Source organism: Siphateles boraxobius, unplaced genomic scaffold (genome assembly GCF_051911475.1).
Source record: "Siphateles boraxobius isolate OS27281-9 unplaced genomic scaffold, OSU_SipBor_1 48, whole genome shotgun sequence".
NCBI lineage: Eukaryota > Metazoa > Chordata > Actinopteri > Cypriniformes > Leuciscidae > Siphateles > Siphateles boraxobius.
In genome coordinates this window covers 4,616,525-4,639,000 of record NW_027509119.1, presented here as the reverse complement: position 1 = coordinate 4,639,000, position 22,476 = coordinate 4,616,525, and the positions used below count along the sequence as shown (strand labels likewise).

The following is a 22,476-nucleotide window of genomic DNA, read 5'->3' as shown; positions in this document are numbered from 1 at the left end:
ATTGTCAAAACACCATTCAAACTGCTTGCTACGGATGCGAAAAACGCAGAAAATCTAACCCGATCCGATTTTCTTTTTTATGACGGACGAAAGTTTCGGAGGCAGTGTGCAAGCGTGATTGACACAACGTGAGGTCATATTTATTTTTTTAATGTGCGAAAATCTCGGACGCAAATTTTGGACTCAGTGTGCAAGGGCCTTAACTGCAAAACATTTCATTGTAGCTGAATACCATGAACAAAAACATTTACAAAAGGAACTTTTGGTTTAAAAATATCATTGCAAAATCAACTAGCCTATCAAATATAAATTTCAAGCATTATTTAAGACAAGTAAACACTGTAATTAAAGAAGAACAAATGAGCAACGGGACAAATAAATAGAACAGAACAAAGATATGATTGAAATAAACAAGACTTAAGACTTTCAGGTATTCAGGTACAGAAACAAATCAAATGTAAAATAACGTTGCACTTTATAAATAAAATATACATTTCAAATATAATTTAAAAAGTTTTTCAGTCAAGAACCACAAGTGAATTTTCTCTTGTCTTTTGTTGTTTGTTTGTTATAGAGACGGCAGAGGATATTTTGACATTTTTGACAGTCTTCTTGCACTTGAATGGTTTAAAACCACATTAAAATCCCTTTTTCTGTGCGGTCCCTTTGGATGTGTGAATAGCAAAAACAGCACCTTGGTTTTCTTGTGCTTGAATGGTTTAAAGTCACATTAAAATGCACACAAAGCAATCAAGAGGAATCAAAATGCGCCTAATCGAATCCCCGGTTTCTGGGATTTTGGAACCGGTTCTCGATACCAAACCCTATTGCTTCAAATTCAACATATTAATTAGCATGCTGTCCTAGAAGAGAAGTGTCTGTGTAGAGTGTGAAGCAGTGGCATAGCAGAGGGACTCACCCATCATTGTTGGAGAGGTCCATGTGGTGGTGTATGTCCTGAAGAACTTCTTTAAAAAAGCGCAACCTCTTCTTTTCGGCCTCCTGGGTGATTTCAAACACTTGCTCCATGTCCTCCATGTAACGTGGGTTACATCGATTCAGCTCGTCCAGGGCTCTCTCGTAACGCTCCTTAGCCTGTGGGAATGCAACCAAAAAAAGACCCAAAAAACAAACAAACAAGTCAGTCATAGGACACAGTTCAGTTCACAGGGTGACCAACAAAGATCAGAATTTCCTGTTCAGAATACATCTAATGGACCAATGAATATTCACAAGGTTTTGATGGAGAGTTGTTGAAACTAAAGGAGAAAACTGTACCACTTTCTTCATTTGTAAATGACACTGGATCAAAGCATCGTCTAAATGAAATGTAAATGTACCAATATGAATTTCATGACTATCTGAAAGACAGACAACAAGTCTGCTTTTATAAAAAATGGAAAAAACTAAGCAAAATGCCTCTAAATAAATAAAATCAGGCGGTGTCTCTCTTTACACCTTTGAAAATGCAAAACTGAAGGTATGAAGTGTAGTTTTGTGAATAAAACTACACATTCAGAAACATGTTCACACCCATAATTTATCAATGTCACAGCAAAACATCATTACAGGAGCCTTACTATTGGCACTAGCAACAAGCAAGTTTTGTCTTGTCAAAATATTATGGAAATTCTGTCATTCCCCACCCATCTCCTTCCACCTAGACATGGACATTTGTTGACAAGCTTCCCATACAGTAATTACCAGCTTAATGGAAAAACCTCACAAAACTAAAATGACTAAAACGGCTGTGTCTGTGCTTTTTCACACGGTACCTTCTCTGCCTCTTGGGTGCATTTCTCCAGGCGATCTGTGAACTTGCGGACCTCCTCTTGGGATTTGGTGGTGTCAGCCTTGGCATGAGTTTCACGGGTCAATGCCGTGTGCTCTTCCTTCCGGGTTTGGTGGTAACTTTTTTTGGTAGCCTCCACCTGGAGAAAATGTTTACACATCCATACTCATTACTAAATACACTGTGATACATAGTTCTTGTTAAACACTGTTACAGACCTGAAATAAAGACTCCTAACATTGCTTCAAATCAGTATAGTAGTAGAGATTTTTCAGTTTCAGATTTAATCTCAATCTGTTTCTTATTCGAAGCTATCATATTGCTTTAAAAGACTTGGAATACAACAAACAAATCATTAGGGTTTCTGCAGGTTTATGAATGTAAATTTAAGACTTTAAGACCTTTTAAGACTAAGTAAATAAAATCTAAGGAATAAAGTCAAGGGAACACATGTCTAGGGAGAAACACAAGCAACACTTAAAAAAATAACTTCCAAAAGATCTATTACGTTTCACTTTTGTTTTTTATAAGTAGCTTCAATCTCTCTGCTCTCAACCACTAGAACATGGAAATACATTTTACTGCACCTTCTGATCTCTCTGCACAAGAATTGTCCGTCCTCAGTATTTTTGTATTGTTTTCCAGTGCAAATGTCTAAAGATTCTTATCACGATGCATTTACTGCAGATACAAAATAACAAAACACGAAGTCTTGTTTTCTGTGAAACTGATCAACATCAATGATTAAGTTTATGATTAAGAACAAGAACAAATATCTGCCAATGGGCTCAGAAAAATCTGCTTAACTCTAGGGACGTTTTGAAACACATTGACAGATAATTTCATTCATTTTTATTTACATCTTAAGTAAATCTATCTTTATTTAAAGATGTTTAGATAATTGTATAGGAAAACAGGACAAAAATACAGAGGAAGCGATTCATTTCTATTCAACTCCATGACTTTAAGACTTCATTTCTGCAAGGGCGAATTAAAACTTAAGACCTACAGAAACCTTGTTTTTGGTCATTTTTGGAGCTTGACAATCACTGATCACAATCTACTTGTTGCATGGAGAGAAAAAAATAAAATAGACAGATTTCTGCTATTCGTCTAAATGATAACACTTAATAAGTTTTCATTTGTTAACAATAATTAACCACATTAGTTAACATGAACTAACAATGAAAACAAAACAAGATAGACAGAGGATTTAAACACTGATATCTTTTGTTCGTTCTGCCAAAATTTAATGGATGAAGTCCATACTAATGGTGTAGTATTCTGCAAAGGAGGAGACTCACATCCTTCAGTTTTCGGACCCAGGGTTTCTGAGCCTTACGAAAGCCTTCGTCGGCGTCTTTGGTCTCACGGAATCCACCAATCATTTGCTTGTGGAAGGCATCCTTCTGCCAGTTTCTAATCTTTTCACTGTCCTCAACAACCAGTTTCTCCTTTAGTTCCATATGGATCTCACTCAGTCTGTCAGCCGCATTCATGAAAGCATGCCAGGCCTTTTCCAGAGTCCCATACTGTGAGCCTGCAGGAGAGAAAACAGATTTCAGCCTTCTGTACAACACTGGATAGCTGCTTACTGGCACAACATACAAACTTGGGGGTGTTTTATTTTATTTTATTTTTTATATTCCTCTCTAGATACTCATCTTGCCTCATTTAAATTGTAGGTCTGTGCGTCTGCCCCTTTAAGGTCACATGGTTTGGTTACTGAATATGTACGCAGCCTGAGGCTCTCACTGGGAAGTAATCCACTCATATCCACGACTTTTCTCAAGGTCAATACATACAGTGACTTTGTTTACTCTACCTACATTTACAGTTTTAAGCATTTAGGATTCACTGTTCTCATGGTTATTTTGCAAGTGCTGAAAACACATTATGCAAAATCCAGTATATTGTCACTGTCGGGCATAAAAACTTGTATCTCAAGTATTCGTTATTTTTATTTTTTTCTTAAATCATTACGATTGGTCACCCTTTACGTCTGTCTCTGGGTTTTGCAAATATCTAACCAATGAAAAGTATTACAAAGAGCTGGTTTAAACTTCATAACTCCATTGGATCGTCAAACTGTCAGTCAAACCTCATAATTCCACTCACTTCTATTGTGAATGAAGTGTCGCACGCGTCTTTGCAATGCAAGGGTAAGTAAAGAATTGGTACAGCATTTTCTTTACTCACGAAGCACTATATATGGCTAATGTTTTATTAATGTGAGGAGCAGAGAAGAGTGTCTTAGTCTACCATTTGTCATTGAGAAACCAATACTTTAAATAGTCTGTGCGAAGCACTTCATCTGTTATAACATGAGGCCAAACGACCTTAACCAGTAAGTTGATGAAAATGTTACTGCATCAGATGCAGCCGTTTTAATAACGGACAAAACACGACACTCAATGGTCAAAAACCTTGCAACCCTATTTGAGCTTGATTTTGGTAAAATGTTAATAATATAAATGGACAAATGTAAGTGACAAGGCCGTGTTTAAAAAAAAAAAGTGTTTTCCATTTCCTGAAAAGTAGCTGATTTATAGATAACAAGGTTTCTGCAAAACAGAAACAGAAATTGATAGATCACCGACACACGACATAAGCAACAGAGGCAGCATTACTGTATATTACATTCATACCTTCTTTTTCCCAAACTACTGTGCAACTATTTTCGGCTGATCCTGAATACGGTGAATGAACGATCAGATTTATAAATGTTTGACAGAGGCACTTATCAGCTCATCAGTATAGAATGTGTTGATGTGACTGTAGAGGGATGCGTCTACTTTAAGAGAAGACTCAAAATAATGCATACTGACCTTTCTCCACAACACTCCTCCATTTCCTTGCCCAATCACTCAGCTGCTGGGAATAGCCCTTCTCAATCTTGGCCCGCTCCTGGAAGCAGCTGACCAGCTCGTTGCATAGCTTGTAGCCATCGTCAATGCGCTTAACCGTCCTCTTGTAGTTCCCAGGCTAACCGATGAAAGTCATGTTAGAGAGGCATACTAAAGCACTGCACACAGATCAATTTCTGAATCCGGTTCTCAAGCTTAACTCACTGACTCTGATCTGGTCACAACAACTAACAACTAGGAATAAAGGTTATAATAAAAGGTTAATCAGTAAATTTAAGATTTTAGAATTTGATTTGTTTTGACTCTTCTTCCTGTAACTTACACAAGTTCAAAATGGCACAGTTCCCCTAAACTGGTTTAAGTTTTCCTCAAAGCAAGGAGAAATGAGATAGTACTTGTATTTCGATTATCAAGTGAAACGAGAAGAAAGCATTTATGAACAAGGGGATTTACGACAAATCTTGAAAAAAGTGGTCCACACAAATTGATGCACATTTGGATGAAAGGTTTATAAAATTATAAGGAGCTAGGCTACATTAATGATTTACTATATTTCAAAAACATATAAATTAATATAAATGAGAAAACAAATATTAACTGCACGATCCCAACTCAACAGTCTTATTGTGCTGCAGATTATTTACATCTATTAATATTCATAATACTAGAACTGAAACTATGTTAACATTTCCTATTAGTGCAGCATTTGAAGCACTATTAGTTTAGCCAATGACACAGCTTACCCCGCTTTGGCACACTTTACCCCAGATATCATTTTAGAAAAAAAGAAAAGTAATGGCTAATTACTATATCTTTAAATGTTTAAATGTTAATATATATCCATATGTATAGTATTGTTTGCTTTAGGTGTATGTATGCAAGCTAAATAGGATGCATCCAACTATTATGGTTTACATTTATTGACAATATAACAATCAAGCAGTTAAGATTTGCTATATAGTACATGGGAGCTTACTATGTTGTACTGTAACTATTTGAATGAATTTTAATAAATATATAAACATTATTAAAAAGTAATTTATTAATTAACTCGAGTTATAAAGTGGTGATATTGAGAATTATGCGTGAGGCTTTGTTAAATTCATGACAATTGGTGTGGTGACAAGCCTAATTACTATTTGGTGATGCATATAAATGACATGGTTAAACGCTTATACTTATACATAACACGTAGTACATGGTATATCTTATACATAACACGTAGTACATGGTCTATATAATATCCTCCAGTGTGTCAAGTCCTCCAGTGTGCAAGTCCTCAAGTCCTCCAGTGTGCAAGCCACAGGCAACTTTAATCTCAAAAAATAAAAATGGAGGGAAAAAAAAACCCTGACTGTCAACAAGACTGAAGCAAAATGAACCCTTTACTTTCACTTTGCTATCTAAGAGCCCTTTATATCTCTTAGTTTTCTCCAAGGCAAGTATGGACCTGACCAAGCATGCTTGAAGAATTGTAGAGTAGAAAGCTCTCAGAGAGTTCTTGGAAATGTCGGATCTGCAGGAATCTGCTCCTTTAGTGTCACTAACTCCCTGGCTGGACGCCACAGAATGCGGCCCATTCTGCCAGGGAGATGTGTGTGAGTGTGTGAGTGTGGGATACTAACCTCCCAGAAGCTGTCCCAGCTCCCAATGTCTTGCAGATCCCCGTTGGAAGACATTTTGGGGTCGCCCTTGCAGCACGGAATGATGGCGGCTGTCTGTCAAACTGTGAAGAGCAAGTCGTGAAATCAAACAGAGCCAACAAGTTTAGCATATCATGACAACCAAAGACACACAAAACAAACTAGTCCATCCAGTCTCTGCTCTACATGACACATGCCCTCAAGTTCAATCCAGAAAACTAAGCAGTGGCAAATCAAACGAAATAAATATTACATATACATTGCCAGGAACCTTGCGTGACTCCTTGGCCTTTAAAGTGAAGACATCTGCCCAGGCACAGTAATCCTGTATTCGATACAGTAAAGAAGCCAGCGTAGGCCAGTCTCACCTCTGAGCGGCTTTGTGTCTGCCAAAGGTAAACCTAGGTGAAGCAGAAGCTTCTCTGCCTCAGTCTGGGTGGAGTCGCAAAAAAGGCAAACGGGTCCTCCCTTTAATATGTTCCTGGTTGAATGTTAAGCACATTCTTAAAATTAAGGTTCTTTTATTGGCATTGGAGATTCCATGAAGAATGTTTACCATCCATGGAACCCTTCCATTGCACAAAAGGTTCTTTATAAAAGGGGAAAAAAATTCTTTAGATTATTAAAATGTTCTTTACACTAAAGCTGTGGTGACACATTAACGATATTTCACCAAAATTGCATAGGCATTAGACAGAAAGGTCCATTATCTCTTGTCAATAGCATAGCGATGCATTGTCAATACAAGATCTCAGTTTAGTTTATTTATCCCTTAGGAAATTAGTTTTGCACAGGTGCTACACGTCACAAAAAACACTCACATAGACTCTCACAAAACAAAAAAGAACACACATAGTTACAGACTATTCAACATTAAAATAGCGGTTGGTATGAATGAGTTCTTGAACCTCCTAGTTCTCCCCCCCCCCATTACTCTATATCTGCGGCCAGATGGAAGAATAACAAACTCTTTATGTAATGGGTGTGATGGACAATTGATTATTGAAAAAGCTTTTTTTAACAACACGTTTTTTAAAAATGTCCTGAGGCAATATCTGTTGGACTCCAATCACTTTAGAAGCAGTCTTAATCAGCTTTGTATTAACCTGTCAAATAGAAACAGAATGACTATCAAACCATACAATGTCGCAATAAGAAATTACGGATTCGATAAAACTCCTGTAAAACAGTGTCATCAACACTGAGCATACTTTAAAAGTGTTCATTTTTCTCAAGAAAAACATACGCTGCTGCACCTTTTTACAAATGGCATCCGTATTGGCATTAAAATTTAATTTGTTATCAATGATTGTACCCAGATATCAATATTAATCCAGAAACTCAATATCCCTCCCGTTTATGACAGTAGGAGAGACAGGGATGACCGATTATCCAAAGTCTAGAATCATGTCTTTGGTTTTCGTTATATTTAAATTTAGGTTACACTCTGCACACCAAGAGACAAAATCCTCCACCACTGGACCGTGAGCAATGAGTAAATCACAATCACAGTATCATCTTAAACTTTAACATATACCTGTTGTCAAATGTACTCCTACAATCATTAGTATACAAAATAAAAAGCAAAGGGTAAAGAACACACCCCTGAGGCGCACCGATAGAAGAACATAACTTAGAAGAAAGCAAACCATTGACCCTCAAGATCTCGACCAAAAGTTGATGGACCTCTTAAATGTTGTAATGTTACTTCAATCATATGGTGCATAAATGTTTGGTCAAGATCTTGTATTGACAAATCAAGAGTCCAGCACTCTGTAAAGTCTCCATCCCAAAGTCCAAGATCGGGAAGTATTGAAATTTTAATACCAGCATTTCCTTCTAGCATTTCGTACTCAACATATAGGCTATGTCTGTGATTGGCAACAATGATAAACGCTTCAAAAACATGTTGTAAATAGAAATCTTTGATCTTCACCGAGCGCTTACACAGATACAGGCGGAAGCAGACGTCACTTAACGGATTCCAAGTAGATCCACTGACGGATACGCTGATAGCATCTGCTTTTAAGCGCTCCAGTGTTTATCTGTGTAAGCGATCTGTGAAGAAAACATGAAGCGTTGATCATTGTAGCCAATCACAGACATATGTTTGAGCGCTTGAACACAATGGCCAATCAGAAGCGTTTAAGAATCCGTTCAACATCGCTCAAAATGCTACAGGGAAATGATGGTATCACCACATTTTTTACATTTCTGTAACGAGTCGGTACAGAAGTCAGGAATTTTGACCACACTACTTCCTACATGGTTGTTTAAGAAATTAAAAGCTACACACTCCACCAATTAGGGTTAGAAGAACTGTTGCGAAACTTATAACAAGCTAGAAACATAATCACTGCAATAATGATCCAATCATAGACTCTTAAGCTTTTGCCTGTTTAAATCCAAACAGCAACTTTTTTCTGGGCTGGGCAGTGTATAAAGCACAGCTCACACATAACTCACTTTCAAACCAAGCTACTTTCTGTTTGTCAGAATAGTGAATTCAAGAAATAAAGGGTTCCTGACACCTTTCCATTGGACAAAAGGTTTTAAGAAAAAAAATGGTTCTTTAAGAATCGTTTACAAAAAAGTTATTTGGGGATTGCTGCAAAAAAAAAAACTATTTTTAAGAGTGTGGAAAGGCATGTTGATAAAAATGTCTGCTGACATGCATGTGTCCATTGCTCATAGGGGCATGGTAGACACTACGCCTCTCAAAACTTTTTCATCACCCTAAAATAACCTGTTTATTAATGCACAAAGTGCTTTGGCTACTGCATAAACTACAGTTAGTCCAAACAGAACAAGTAGGCGTACATCTAATAAACTTTGTACACGCTCTTCCCGTGCTTGTATACATTTAGCACCACTTCTGGCCTCGGGTTCTCTTCATATTGTTTGAGCCAAGGTCGTATAGTTTCCTCAAACAGACACAACAAAAGGGAGGAGGGAGTGGGATCGGCTTCGCAGGAGCATCTGCTTCCAATTCAGGCCAAACTGTCTATGCTAATGGAAAATTAGCATCCTCAAGAGGGACTTGGGAACCAACATACTGAAGAGCATTTGCTGAGTGTGGATGCATATTTTTGACAATGTATTTAATGTTTTGAGCAATATCTGGTTTGCAATATATTTTCAAACATGACACAAAGGTAGGGTTGGGAAGGATTTTTAGGGTATATCAATATATTTAAAAAGAATTTGAAACTATTTACTAGAATAGGTTTTAATTCTTGAATGTTTGAGAAAAAAAAACACCTTATATTTCCCATATCTTACATTGTTGCAGTTCCTCTCTTTCCAGTCCGTCAGTAAAGCCGTGTTTAGTTTCTATCTCTATGAAGCCCCTCATTCTGAAAAACACACTGTGCTCCGATTGGTCGGCTGGAGCAGTGTGTTGTGTTTGGTCAACTGCTTTGAGCGTGTTTGGGAAATGTCCCATCCCTTAGGGCTGCACAATTAATCGAATTTCTAATTGCGATTACGATTACGGATGCCACGATTACGTAATCGTTCAAAACCGCGATTACAAAAGAAAGTCCACTCTGCGTGTGTGTGTGTTTAGAGCATAATTATGTTATGAGAGGCGAATCACGACTATTTCAGAAAACCCAGCACAATATGACATACCAGGCAGTGACGTAAGTGTACGCTGAAACAAAAAGTCTTTCACCTCAGAAAAACTGACTTTACTGTCCTGTCAGCCGTTATACTGTGCTCGTACCGCGCACTCTTCAATTGCACGCGCAAATGCGGCGGTGCGCGCTGTGTATCGCTTCACTGTATAAAGTGCAAAAGAAACTACGTGCATGCAACGTCGTTACAATGCAAATTATTAAGTCACGAAATAAAAGTAAAATGCCAATAAATCACGCGTTAGCTGAGAAGGATTTGCATGCAGGTATGATTTTCATTCTATTCACCAGGAGCTGTTTCATTAACAGTTCTTGTTAGTATTGTGTATTCACCATGGTAAGTGTCCTTTCAAAAATGCCACTATTTTCACTTCGTGTTATTTTTTATATTATTAAATGACTGTGGTGGCTCATATCAACATTGTATTAACAAAAACTAGTTTGGGACTGCTTAGCTTTTTTTAGATTTACTCACTTAGCTGACGCTTTTATCCAAAGCGACTTACAATTGCTAGATATGTCAGAGGTCGCACGCCTCTGGAGCAACTAGGGGTTAAGTGTCTTGCTCAGGAACACATTGGTGTCTCAAAGTGGATTCGAACCCAGGTCTCTCACACCAAAGGCATGTGTCTTATCCACTGCGCCATCACCACCCCAAATGCTTGCTTTAGCATAGTCCTAATGTTTTTCTAGTCTTTACTATGAGTCATTCTTACAATTTATGTGTATGTTAAGTAAAGGGGAACAGTACTTGTGTGCGTTAACAATTTTTGTTTAAACATGCATTCTAATATGCCTATATATATTCAATGTAAATTGTGATAATCGTAATTAATAATCGCAATAATTAATGATTTTTGTCATAATCGTGCAGCTCTACCATCCCTTACCATAACCGCCAGTTTCAACACACTTCTAACTAACTCAACCAAGCCCCACCACTTTTGCATATGCCTTAGGCTGCATTGACACTTTGAAGAAAATACTGAGATATATAGTTCACTGACATTCAGCCAAAAAAATTTGAGATGATTTTTCACGAGCGCCATTAGCATGTTATGTTTTAGAATTGTAGAAACCGATTGTTAGCATAGCACAAGTTGTTTTTGTACAATTAGCAGCCTCGATCTCAGTTTTCAAGCAGATCCTTCTAGCACTCCTATTTGTTGCAGTTCAACACAAATCATCCCTACACATCCTTGAAGATCATCTGGGTAAATAGGGGGTTGCGTCCAAAATGATGTACACTATGCACTTCTACACTGACTATAGTGCATAAGTACACACTACACAGTGTATGACTTTTATAAGGTTATTTTGTCATTTAACATGCCCCTCCCCCTCTGTTTTACGTAATTAAAGCTGCAACAGTCGAGCGAATGAAGTGTCCAACATTCCACACTATGTTTTTCCGGTTAATTAAGTGTGTCATCTGAGTATTGAAAGTGCACTTTTTCTTTTTGGAATTTTCAGTGAACTCGCAAAATTTATACTACAAAGAGTCTTTGAATAATACAATAGCAGGCGAATTGGGACGCACATTTAGTTTTTTTCCCATCAAATAAAGAGCTTGGATTACTTCCCCTGAACTTCCTCCCTGTGAGGTGAAGAGAGGGTGGGAGTGGAAAGTCAGCTCCTGATGATGGTATTTCCCACAAACATGCCAGTAGGAGCACTGATATGAGAGCTTTACTTGAACCTCAGTTGCTAATTTAAAAATCAGGAAATATTGTTTGGACTACTGGTATTTCTACAGAATATTAGCATATTGCTAATGGCGTAATATAAATAGAAAAAAGTTTGTGAAAGTACACATTATGCAACAATACACATTTCAACTTTGATGCATGATATTGTCATATTGATTTGAGTAACTTTTCACCCAAGCCAAGACACCACATGTGAACAGGGTAAAATGATTCCACCATGAGTTTTGTGCTGACAAGTAATTGTCATACAAATAATTGGGATTAACCCAATACTTTTTCACAAAATGTCACTTACAGTGTAAGCCTAATATGCTACTTTTTCCTTTTAATTAACATAACATATTTTTCCTATAATTAACATAATATATTACAGAATGCATTCTTATTGACACACAAGTCTTGATTTTGTGTATGAAGGAGGAACACCTTTGACTATCTTTGTGTACTTCTGATGTGTGTTTTTTTTATTCTTTACTCCCTGCTGGAATTAAATATGATTCCTTTGGCTTCTCGCTAAAGCAAGGGATGTAACTACTTAAATTTCCCTAATTTCGATGGCAAAATGTAACAAATGTAAACTGCACAATTATTGCGTTTATCTCAAATAATTGCAATTAGACATAATAAGCACGATCATACAATTATTCGATAATCGTGACAGGCCTATTCACTATAGCCAGTTGACTAATCACAGCAAATTAAGACAATTGGTTTGGATTACAAGGTTTTGGTTTAATAAGCAAAGGATTCATAATCTAATTAAATATACACTAAAATGGAATACATTTAGAATAGGCATCTGAACATTGGACAAAACCAGGTTCAATATTCAGGTTTCATTTTGAAATAACACTATAGTTAAAGGTTTTTACAGAGGGGATTTTGGATATTGCTTTTTACTACTTCATAAATCATTAAATACTGTCAGCCAGAAAAAAAAAAAAACTTTGGTTTTTAGGAATAAAATGTTATTCCAAACCTGTATGAGAAACTTTCTTTCGTCTGCAGAACACAAGTACATACTTTGCAGAACGTTGGGAACCGAATTAACACGGGAAACCACAGACCATTATTTGAAAAAAAAAAACAAAGATTAAAAAAATTATATTTCTTTAAAATATCTCCATAGGAATAACATTTTAATATAAAACAGGTGAATACTATGGACAAATTCCTCTATAAAAAAAAATCAGAAAATACATATACACATTATATAAATATAATTAAATATATTCAGAAAAAATAAATGCTGTATGTGCAACTGAATATGATCCTGAAGTGTAGATTTATGGCTCAGTGCATTAGAAGAAAAAAATACAAACTTTTAAATGTGTATTTCGGAGGTTTTAATTTCACTAGTCTGGAAGACTAATATTATGCAAGCAAAATAGTTTTGCCTATAGCGAGCTAGCGACACCGCACTGACACCGTAAATAATAAATATGCAAATAATGATCTTAACCCCGGATTTAGGAATGTGCAGTGTGAAACGGCAGCGTATGAATACCCAGGATTAATTGTTAACCCCGGGTAAATTATAAGCAATGTGAATCATGAAGATAACCCAGGATTCTGTTTACCTGGGGTTTAGAATGACCCAGGGTTAACTAGTCCTCATGAAAATACCTGAATTAAATTGCGACCGTGTTTGAATTGCATATTGTTGCAATATATATTTTTTTATAACAGCAGTATTCAGCTCACTCTGGCTCGGTTTACACCTGGTGTTAAAGGATGATTCCGGTATTTAACACTTTGTGTCTGTTTTGTAGTTTGTTTTGGATGAACTAGAATGGTGGACACAGAAATTGACAATGGGTCCTGTCTCGACTTTTTGACTATTTTAGAATCGCCTTTGACCGCTTCAGAGTGGCTGTCTACGGACATGCACAAACATGTCCTTACAAACAACCCTTAAGGCCATTGCACACTGAGTCCGAAATTTTCAAATGCGTTTTTTCGTATTCGTGATTCGGTGGCACTGAATTGCACCATTCAAACCTGCTTGCTACGGATGCGAAAAACGCAGAAAATCGAACTCGATCGATTTTTTTTATGATGGACGAAAATTTCGTAGACCGTTTGCAAGCGTGATTGATATAACGTGAGGTCGAATTTTTTTTTTAACGTGCGAAAATTTCGGATGCGATTTTCAGATTGTGCAATGGCCTTTAACGTTCGTTTTTCAAAACTGTGCAACTCATCGAGTGTTAGTGGTGTTCGTTGATGTTCCAAAACAAGTAACGTAGCGAAATACAGTTTCTGTCGTGTTTTATTTGGCATTTGGTAAAAATCGCATTGATTTCTGTTGGAGGACTCATTGCTCGTTGATATTACTGCGCTACCGGAAACGGAAAAGGTGGCCGTTTACATTTGGTTGTAGTCTTTTCGCTCGGTTCTCCGTCTCTCAGAAGGCTAGACACCAGCTGTGTCCCAATGTGAAGGCTGCGTCCTTCGAAGGACCCAGCCTACCCAGCCTTCGAAGCACGCTCCGCATGTAGCCTTCGTATGATTCCCGAATTGCGCATAGGCCTACAGGTGTTCCCGATTACCGCTCTTGGCGCCAAGCAACGGTGCAAGAGTAACCTACAGCTGCCATCCTGATAAATCATTTTATATAATTGAATAAACAGTATTTTGTTTATATTTTACTGGAGGACATGGTGAGGATGTTTCAGTCATGTATTTTCGGCTTTAATAGCCGGATCATGGCCAGAGGTTTTCTGCGTCCCAATTCAGAAGCTGCTTCCTGAATTGCCAGATTACACTTTAAACTGTTCAAGTATTGGGTGTTAATTTACGTAAATAGTGTAATGAAAAGAAAAGAAAACATACATGGGCATATGGTTCAAATGTTCACTTATATCTTACCTTGATGCGATTTTGTAGGCTAGTGTATTCTTTTTATTATGTAGCATAAATGGACAATATAAATGATGACTATAAATATATTTTTAAACCCCGTATCATGGAGGGAAAAAACCTCCATCTGTGGGAAAAAAAAACAAAACAATCCGTGGCGACGGTTGTGCAATCCGTCCCTTCAGTTTATAAACTGTACTCACAATATTTTTTATGTGTAAATAAAAATACACAATTTTATTGGTGTAAACTCACAATAACAAGAAAACTTTGTGCTTTTGTAAAATAAAATAAAAAAATCAGGCGTGCTTTCATGATCTCCGTGAACTGGAGCGTGTCTCAAAAATGAACTGAAACAAAATATAGCCAATATACAAGCTTGAAATGTCCACTTTTAAACGAACAAATTTGAATCTAATTTCCAGGTTCTAATTTGGCCTTAGAAAACCAGTAATATCGACATTTTTTTCCCTATCAATTTGTGAATATTTCAAATATTTAATAAAGGGGAAAAAGTCATAAACAAAAATCTGAAAATACGTCAATATATATATATTTTGCGCAGCATTTGGTGTGTACAGTTCAAATTCAAATTTTGGTGCTCAACTTGCGTTTTAAAAATAGCCTAACAACCGTTCATTTTTTCGTTTTTCAATTACGGTTTAAAAAAAGAAAAACGAATGGACGCAAAAGTACACGGACCTTATATTATTAATTATTTCAAATAATGTAGGCTATTTGTAGAAAAAGTTAGTGTTGGGTAGGGATGGGAATCGAAAACCGGTTCCACTCGAGAACCGGTTCTAAATTTTACGATCCATCGATATTGTATGCCCTCGACGTTAACGAGTCCTCTTATCGATGCTCCTGCTCTGAGTCAGCCATAGTATGTACAGACCGTGAACTCACAACTGTCCCTTTTGTCCTTTATCAAGCACCATAGCACCGCGTCCAAAGATAATCTTTGTCCTGCAAAGTCTTATTTGATCAGTGAGTAAAATTGTCTCTCTCTGGTAATGTAGATGAACCGCTGCGCTTGTGACAGGGCGCATGTTAAACTGATCGAGCAGAGAGAGAGAGAGAGAGAGAGAGCCCCGGTCGCGCGCACGCACTCTCTCTCTTCGGAGCAAGGCGAAAGTAGGCTTCACCGTCTCAAAACTAAGCGCTGTCTTCCTCTCTCCCTCGCACATATTAATCAAAATAAACGAAACGATGGTAAGGTAGGGAGACTAAAGTTTTATGTGGAGCATTCGGAGATTTGTTTTTCCTGAATTGCCGCTGGGTGTGAATTGTGCTAAAATTCGTTGCCTTATCTTCTCTGAAAAGTCTTCCGCACATTCAGCTGACATAATCACACTTCAAATAAACGAAAAAAAACGATCCAGTGATGAAATGTTTTCTGTGATGACACACATCTTGTGGGATGTCCCAACTGGCGGGATAATCACACAACGCGCACACGTCCGATAATGACACGTCCAATTCGCGAACTAATGACTCATTTGAACCGATTCGTTTTAATGAATGGTTAAAACAACTGATCTTTCCAACACTGAACTCACGGGACGTTTAATCGGTGTATAACTAATCGGTAACACTTTACAATAAGGTTCCATTTATTACAGAAATTACATAAAAAGTACAGTTTGCTTAGTCAAGTGTAAGCATTAAAACGACTTGTTTTCCCCCCCGAAAAAGACTACTTTTTCCCACACAGTGCTATCAGGAATCGATAAGAGAATCGTTAAAGAATCGGATCGATAAGCAGAATCGTTAGTGGCATTGATATTGATAAAATCTTATCAATTCCCATCCCTAGTGTTGGGTCCGTGTACTTTTGCGTCCATTCGTTTTTGCACAAATAAAAGTAGTTACGAATTATGTATTATTTTCAGTATTACCAGAAATGATAGAGTAGCCTATTTTAAGTTGTTTCCACTGTTGATAGAAAAATGCAAGTGTCCGTGCCCGCGCCTCCACACTCCACACAAACACTTGGATATGCTCAAAATCTTGTTTATTTATGATAATCTTAGCCCTGTATTATTATTGTCTAACCTGTATTATGACTGACATTTGACAAATTGCTTTGTTCCTTTTTTGATAAAAGCGGCTTCTAAATATGTAGCCTAAATGTAGCCTAGGCCTACTACCAATAATAATGATAATTAGTATTATTATTATTTGTGTTTATAATTATAACTATAAATTAGTTCACTGAAGACAGTAGGCTAATATGTTAATCATAAAATAATTTATGAATGTTTTATTTTTATATAATAAAACCTAACCTTGGGTTTGTGTTAGGCCTATATTTCTTTTTTATATGTGAAGTCTATTTTTGCTTATTCTATTATACTGAGCTTTTTCCTCCCAAAAATTGAGTTTTAGAAAATTGAAGAAATTATCCATTTAAAAAAATGAAGTTTAAACACAATGCAAAGCATCCCTCATAAACAGGTGGACTGGTTGAATCATCGTGGGCACGATTTGTTAAAATAATTTGTGAGTACAGTTTATAAACTGAGGGGACGGACTGCACAACCGTCGCCACGGGTTGTTTTTTCCAGGAGACTTTCTGGGCTCCGTACTACGGGAATATAAAACCCAGTTGAATATAAAAAAAGTGCAGTTCAAATGTTACTCCCGCTCGTCATCGGTAGCTGTCACAGTTGCTATAGGCGACAAGAAAAATCATCCGTCATTTTTTAAAATAAAACTGCTGTCGTCACCGGCGCGCAATGACTTATGGGGTAGGATCGGGGAGGATAGACCGAGAAGGATCCATTTATGTATCCTTCCTTTCACGGGGAAACGAAGGGCGTTTCCCTTTTAGTTTATACGCGGTTGTGAGGTATCTGAAAAAATAGTTCCACTATAGCAAATAACACGGATTGAAATCATACATTGCGCCGATATATTTGTTTTTAATCACCGAACACCACTAACACTCGGTGAGTTGCACAGTTTTGAAAACGAATGTTAAGGGTTGTTTTAAGGACATGTTTTTGCATGCCCGTAGAGAGCCACTCTGAAGCGGTCAAAGGCGATTCTAAAATAGTCCAAAAAAAACAAGACAGGACCCATTGTCAAAATTTCGGTGTCCACCACTCAAGTTCATCCAAAACAAACTACAAAACAGACTCAAGGTGTTAAATACTGGAATTATCTTTAAGATGTGTTTTGGTCGATCGGATGACACGTGGACGACACTAAATACAGGTGCAAACGGGGTCTAAAGCGTTTTGAGCTTGTCCACTTTCGAGTCTTCCAGAGTTAGTGGAAAACACATTCGACCGATTGCTTTCGTAGTGTAAACGCACATGTGATCGAATGTGTTCAAACAGCCACGAAAGACCGTCTTCTCTCCGTCTTCGGATCTAATGTGTGAACATTATGAGAAGAGCTCTAGCCAGACGGGATTAAACTGTCGGGATTTTTCCATCTGCTTTCATGTTCATATGCAAATTGCGTGAGCTTATTTCATCCATTAGATCAGAAAAAGCTCATCCATTAGATCAGAAAAAGCACATACATTTACCCACACCCTCCCCTTGAAGAAATCAGGACAGAAGTGGTTGAAAGTGGAAAAAAGAGATGGATTAGAGCACCAGAAAACAGGAAAGTGTCTACTTGTGATCCAATCGACCAAAATGCATCTTAATACCAGGTGTAAACAGCGCCTCTGTAACCCATATTGCAACAAATACACATGAAACTATGTGAAAACGACAAGGAAGTGGAAGTAAAAAAGCACAAAGCATTTCCAACAATATGTGCACAAGACATTGAAGAAACCAGACACACCCATTCCCATGGAGCCAGTCACACTGTATAAGCACAGCAGCGAACAGCTGTGTCATGCTGAACTCCAGTAATAATCAAAGCCCCGGAGATCCCGTAGAGCTGGAGCGAGAACACAGCAGATCCTAATAAGCCTCTTCCATCAGCAGCCAACAATCTCCAACAGCTGAGAGTAGATGGAAGAGAGGACCTTTGGGTTCTTCTGACTGGACATGTCAAATACCCACTGTCAGGGCTATGGCCTAAAAGAGCCTAGCAACAGGTAAATCAACACAATGGACATGTTCACGGAGATCCTAGAGCTGTAAAACTGAAATACTAGCAGGGAGGAGTGCGGCCCCCATTCTCATTGTGCGGCTCTCTATTGTTCTGTGCAGCAGTGCTTCTGGTTTGGTCCATCACATCGATGTAAAAGAGCTCAGCACTCCCACGGAGATCCGAGCTAAAAACGGGCCCGTCTGGGGAGAGGAGTGACCGCGACGGCTGTAATTACACGGCTGTGTCAGCAAATCACTGAGGGAAGAGCAGGCAGCTCTTAGATCTACTGCGCAAAACATGTGTTGGACAGCAAACAACAAACTATAGTGCCTGTCCAGAGCAAAGAAAATATGAGTGGTGCTTCTCCAAACCCCATGCAAACTCTCCATGATCTAGGCTAATGCCATTCAGTTGTTAAGGTGCTCAGAATGCTTTTAGGACATGTAACATGCTGTGGGAGATTGATCATTTTCAGGCAGTTGCTAGGATGTTGCGAGTTGATGTTAGCATGGAGGTGGTTGCTTTGAATTTTTTAATTGTTCCGACCACCACAAATGCTAAGGCCGAGTGATTGTTAGTACGTTGTTAGGGTGTTGTGCATGGTTGATTGGCGCTGCTAAAGTGTTGTGGGTAGTTGCTAGGGTGTTGTGCAAGGTTGATTACCACTGCTAGGGTGTTGTGGGTGGTTGCTAGGGTGTTGTGCATCATGGTTGGTTGCTGCTGCTAGGGTTTTGTGGGTGGTTGCTAGGGTGTTGTGCATGTTTAATTGCCGCTGCTAGGGTGTTGTGGGTGGTTGCTTGCCACTGCTAGGGTGTTGTGGGTGGTTGCTAGGGTGTTGTGCATGGTTGGTTGCTGCTGCTAGGGTGTTGTGGGTGGTTGCTAGGGTGTTGTGCATGGTTGATTGCTGCTGCTAGGGTGTTGTAGATGGTTGCTAGGGTGTTTTGGGTGGTTGCTAGGGTGTTGTGCATGGTTGATTGCTGCTGCTAGGGTTTTGTGCATGGTTGATTGCTGCTGCTAGAGTGTTGTGGATGGTTGCTAGGGTGTTGTGCATGGTTGATTGCCACTGCTAGGGTGTTGTGGGTGGTTGCTAGGGTGTTCTGAGGGCTTGTTAGCATGCGGTTTAAATAAACCAGATCGAAGGCTTCTTTCGAGTTCACAGCATAAAGCGTGCAGAATGAGTTATGCAGAGCAGTTGTTTAGAGTATAGGATGTAAACATTCCCTTTTACTCACATATGAGCTAAAGTTATATTGATGTTTGTCCGATGACCTTTGAAACACTGTACAGAGCAACGTGGCACAAAAGTTTGAACAGATTCCCACTGCTGACAAAATACCTAGACAACTAGGATACCAAAGCTTTTAGAGCATAAAAAGACAAAAGCTTTGTGATATTCGAAACCGGATTAATTTAACATTGACCATGACTAACAACAAAGACAAAAACTACCCAGCTTTGTTAAGTTGTTGGAACTTACTTGATTTCCTTGTGCTAGAACACATCCAAATCCCCAGGATTATTGGGATGAAAAGGCTTTGGTCTCTAAAATTTGCAATTCATTGCATGTCGGCATTCGGCAATGATTTAAATGCTTATGGTATAGAAAATGTATTGTACGGATCAACCCAGAAAAAAACAGACAGCAGCAGATGGCTGATCATGCATGTTATTTGTAATCTAGTGCAACAACTTTAACCGGGCAACCCCCTTCCCCAAGAGGAGACAGATGTGCCGAACTCCTATTTGTATAAATGCCTCTTATAATTTGTTGCACAAGTTGCTGAGAGTGTCAGGGGCCCTGCTTTTGAGGAAGTTTACTTTTCATAGGTCGTTGACTCGGTTTAGATGTTTTTGCCAGATCAGTGCTAAAGTCTGTCAAGCTCGATTACTATAAAACAGAGCATTCCTTTAGTCACACACAACTGGACGACAAGAACAACATTTAGTGACTAAATCCATCCATATTCAAGATGATCAGTAGAAATAAAACTTTAGTTTTTAAAGAAATAGCTCTGTAACTATTTTTTTTATTACAAATTAAACGGATACTCAAGTATGAAAATTCTACAAACCTTTTCATCTGTGAAACTTAATTTAACAAAATTTGAGGAATGACAAGTGTGGTTTTTTGTCCAAACAATGGCTCCAAAATGACTCCCACTTTTGCATAATACAAAAAGTCATACAGGTTTGAAACAACTTGAGGGTGGGTGAGTAAAAGATGACTGAATTTTCATTTTTGGGTGGAGTACGCCTCTAACGAATAGGCTAATAATCATCTTCATGTCAGTGTTTACTTTCATCAAACAAATCAGAAGATATTCTGAAGAATGTTCGTGCTGCTCTTTTCCATATAACACAAGTGCAACCCAAGGCCTGTTGCGATATTTGAAAACGCACCACAAAGCAACACATAAGTAGTCCATATGATGCATTAGGGGAGTGCGATATCATGATTTTTGATCGTGGACGATTACAATGTCTTCCCGATCTGCTTTTGAAGAAAACTAAAAGCCTGTCATACAGCGCCTGGTTACTGGACTTAAAGTTATCTTTAGAGTCTTATTGAGCCAATACTGTTAAATACACACACGGTTTGCATAAACAGAGTTGGTTATGTCTAAAGTGAAAGCAAATATTTGAGAGAAAATTAAAAAAAACTATACACTGGGGACCAGCAACTGTTTGGTTACTCACATTCTTCAAAATAACTTTTATTTTCAACAGAAGAAAGAAACTTATAAATTTTTTGGGGAACTATCCCTTTAAATGTTACTAAAACAACAAAACACAAAGAGAAAATCACTCACTGACTGAGAACTTTAATAGTAGCTTTAATAAGAATCAATGTATAATTTATACAGTGAGGTCTAGGTAGCGTTTTAATTTCATATTTGTTCATTTAATTACTTTCTTCAATGCAACTGCTAAATACACCTATATCTGTAAAAATAAAGCACTGTTTATTTCATTTGAATATTAAGTTGTGTAATGTGTTTCTTGTCTTATTTTTTTTAATAAAGAAAATGACAAAGATTTTTATCTTTGCCACTTTGGCCTAAATGTCTGCCATTCTTTTTTATTTTGTTACCTAAGGCTTCATTTTTAACATAGGGACATTAGTTTAATACTAAATAATACCAATAATAAAACCAACTTGAAAAAGAATTGTCATAAAAAAAATGTGAATCGTGATTTTCCTAAAAGAATATGATATTTTTGCCATGTCGCCCACCCCATGTTTTACGATAGCCTTGTATGCAGAAGAGATTGAAATGCTAAAAAGTTAGCCTATTTACTGAAAATCTTTCCCTCTACATGGCATGTAAATGTCATGTTGTACCAGGTTCACAATGATGCCAAATTCCATTTGTTCCTGGGTGTCTCATAACACAATGAGTTTAAATGTGCTATGTAAAAGCACAAGAGAACTAACAGCTACTGCGACAGCTACATTTTCACTTTATAGTAGTGTTTTCTGTCAATTAAAACCCTGCCGTCTGTATTCACTGTATGAATTAAATTTACAATTAATCTTAGAGCAGTGAGTGATTTTCTCTTTTTTAAAAAAAATTAAAAACAGACAACAGCGGTTCTATAAGACTGCTGTCTAGGGATGCACGATATTATCGCCACAACACTGGCGGAATATGCCGATTATTATAACGTGTTGATATGCGCCTGCAAGAACTCGCGTGTGTAAGGAGTGCTAGCCATAAGATCACGTCAGCAGAGTGTCATTCTTGAAGTGAACTTTTGCATGTATGGTTATTATATTCACCACAAGTTTTTGATTGCTGCTTTGAATTTGTGAATGCGAGTACAGAAGGACACGTCCATTGTGTGATAGCTGTCAACGATCACTCTCTAGCGCGTGTACTGCAACAAATATATGACCAATAA

General features: G+C 37.8%; 1 protein-coding gene across 8 annotated transcripts in view; it reads right to left on the bottom strand.

Moving 5' to 3' along the window:
* pacsin3 (protein kinase C and casein kinase substrate in neurons 3) overlaps nt 1–22,476 on the bottom strand; it is a 56,516-nt gene that overhangs the window by 22,456 nt on the left and 11,584 nt on the right. For 4 of the 8 annotated variants that reach the window (XM_077201741.1, XM_077201736.1, XM_077201734.1 and 1 more), the window contains 5 exons: nt 6,285–6,385; nt 4,621–4,777; nt 3,097–3,332; nt 1,776–1,931; nt 920–1,095 (listed from right to left, as the gene is read on the bottom strand). In XM_077201741.1, the coding sequence (XP_077057856.1) occupies nt 920–1,095; nt 1,776–1,931; nt 3,097–3,332; nt 4,621–4,777; nt 6,285–6,338 (779 nt within the window). In that variant the 5' untranslated portion in view covers nt 6,339–6,385. Of the gene's footprint in view, nt 1–919; nt 1,096–1,775; nt 1,932–3,096; nt 3,333–4,620; nt 4,778–6,284; nt 6,386–6,561; nt 6,742–20,050; nt 20,102–22,476 lie in introns of those variants that run through there. The other 4 variants (XM_077201740.1, XM_077201737.1, XM_077201739.1 and 1 more) reach the window with 4 other exon arrangements.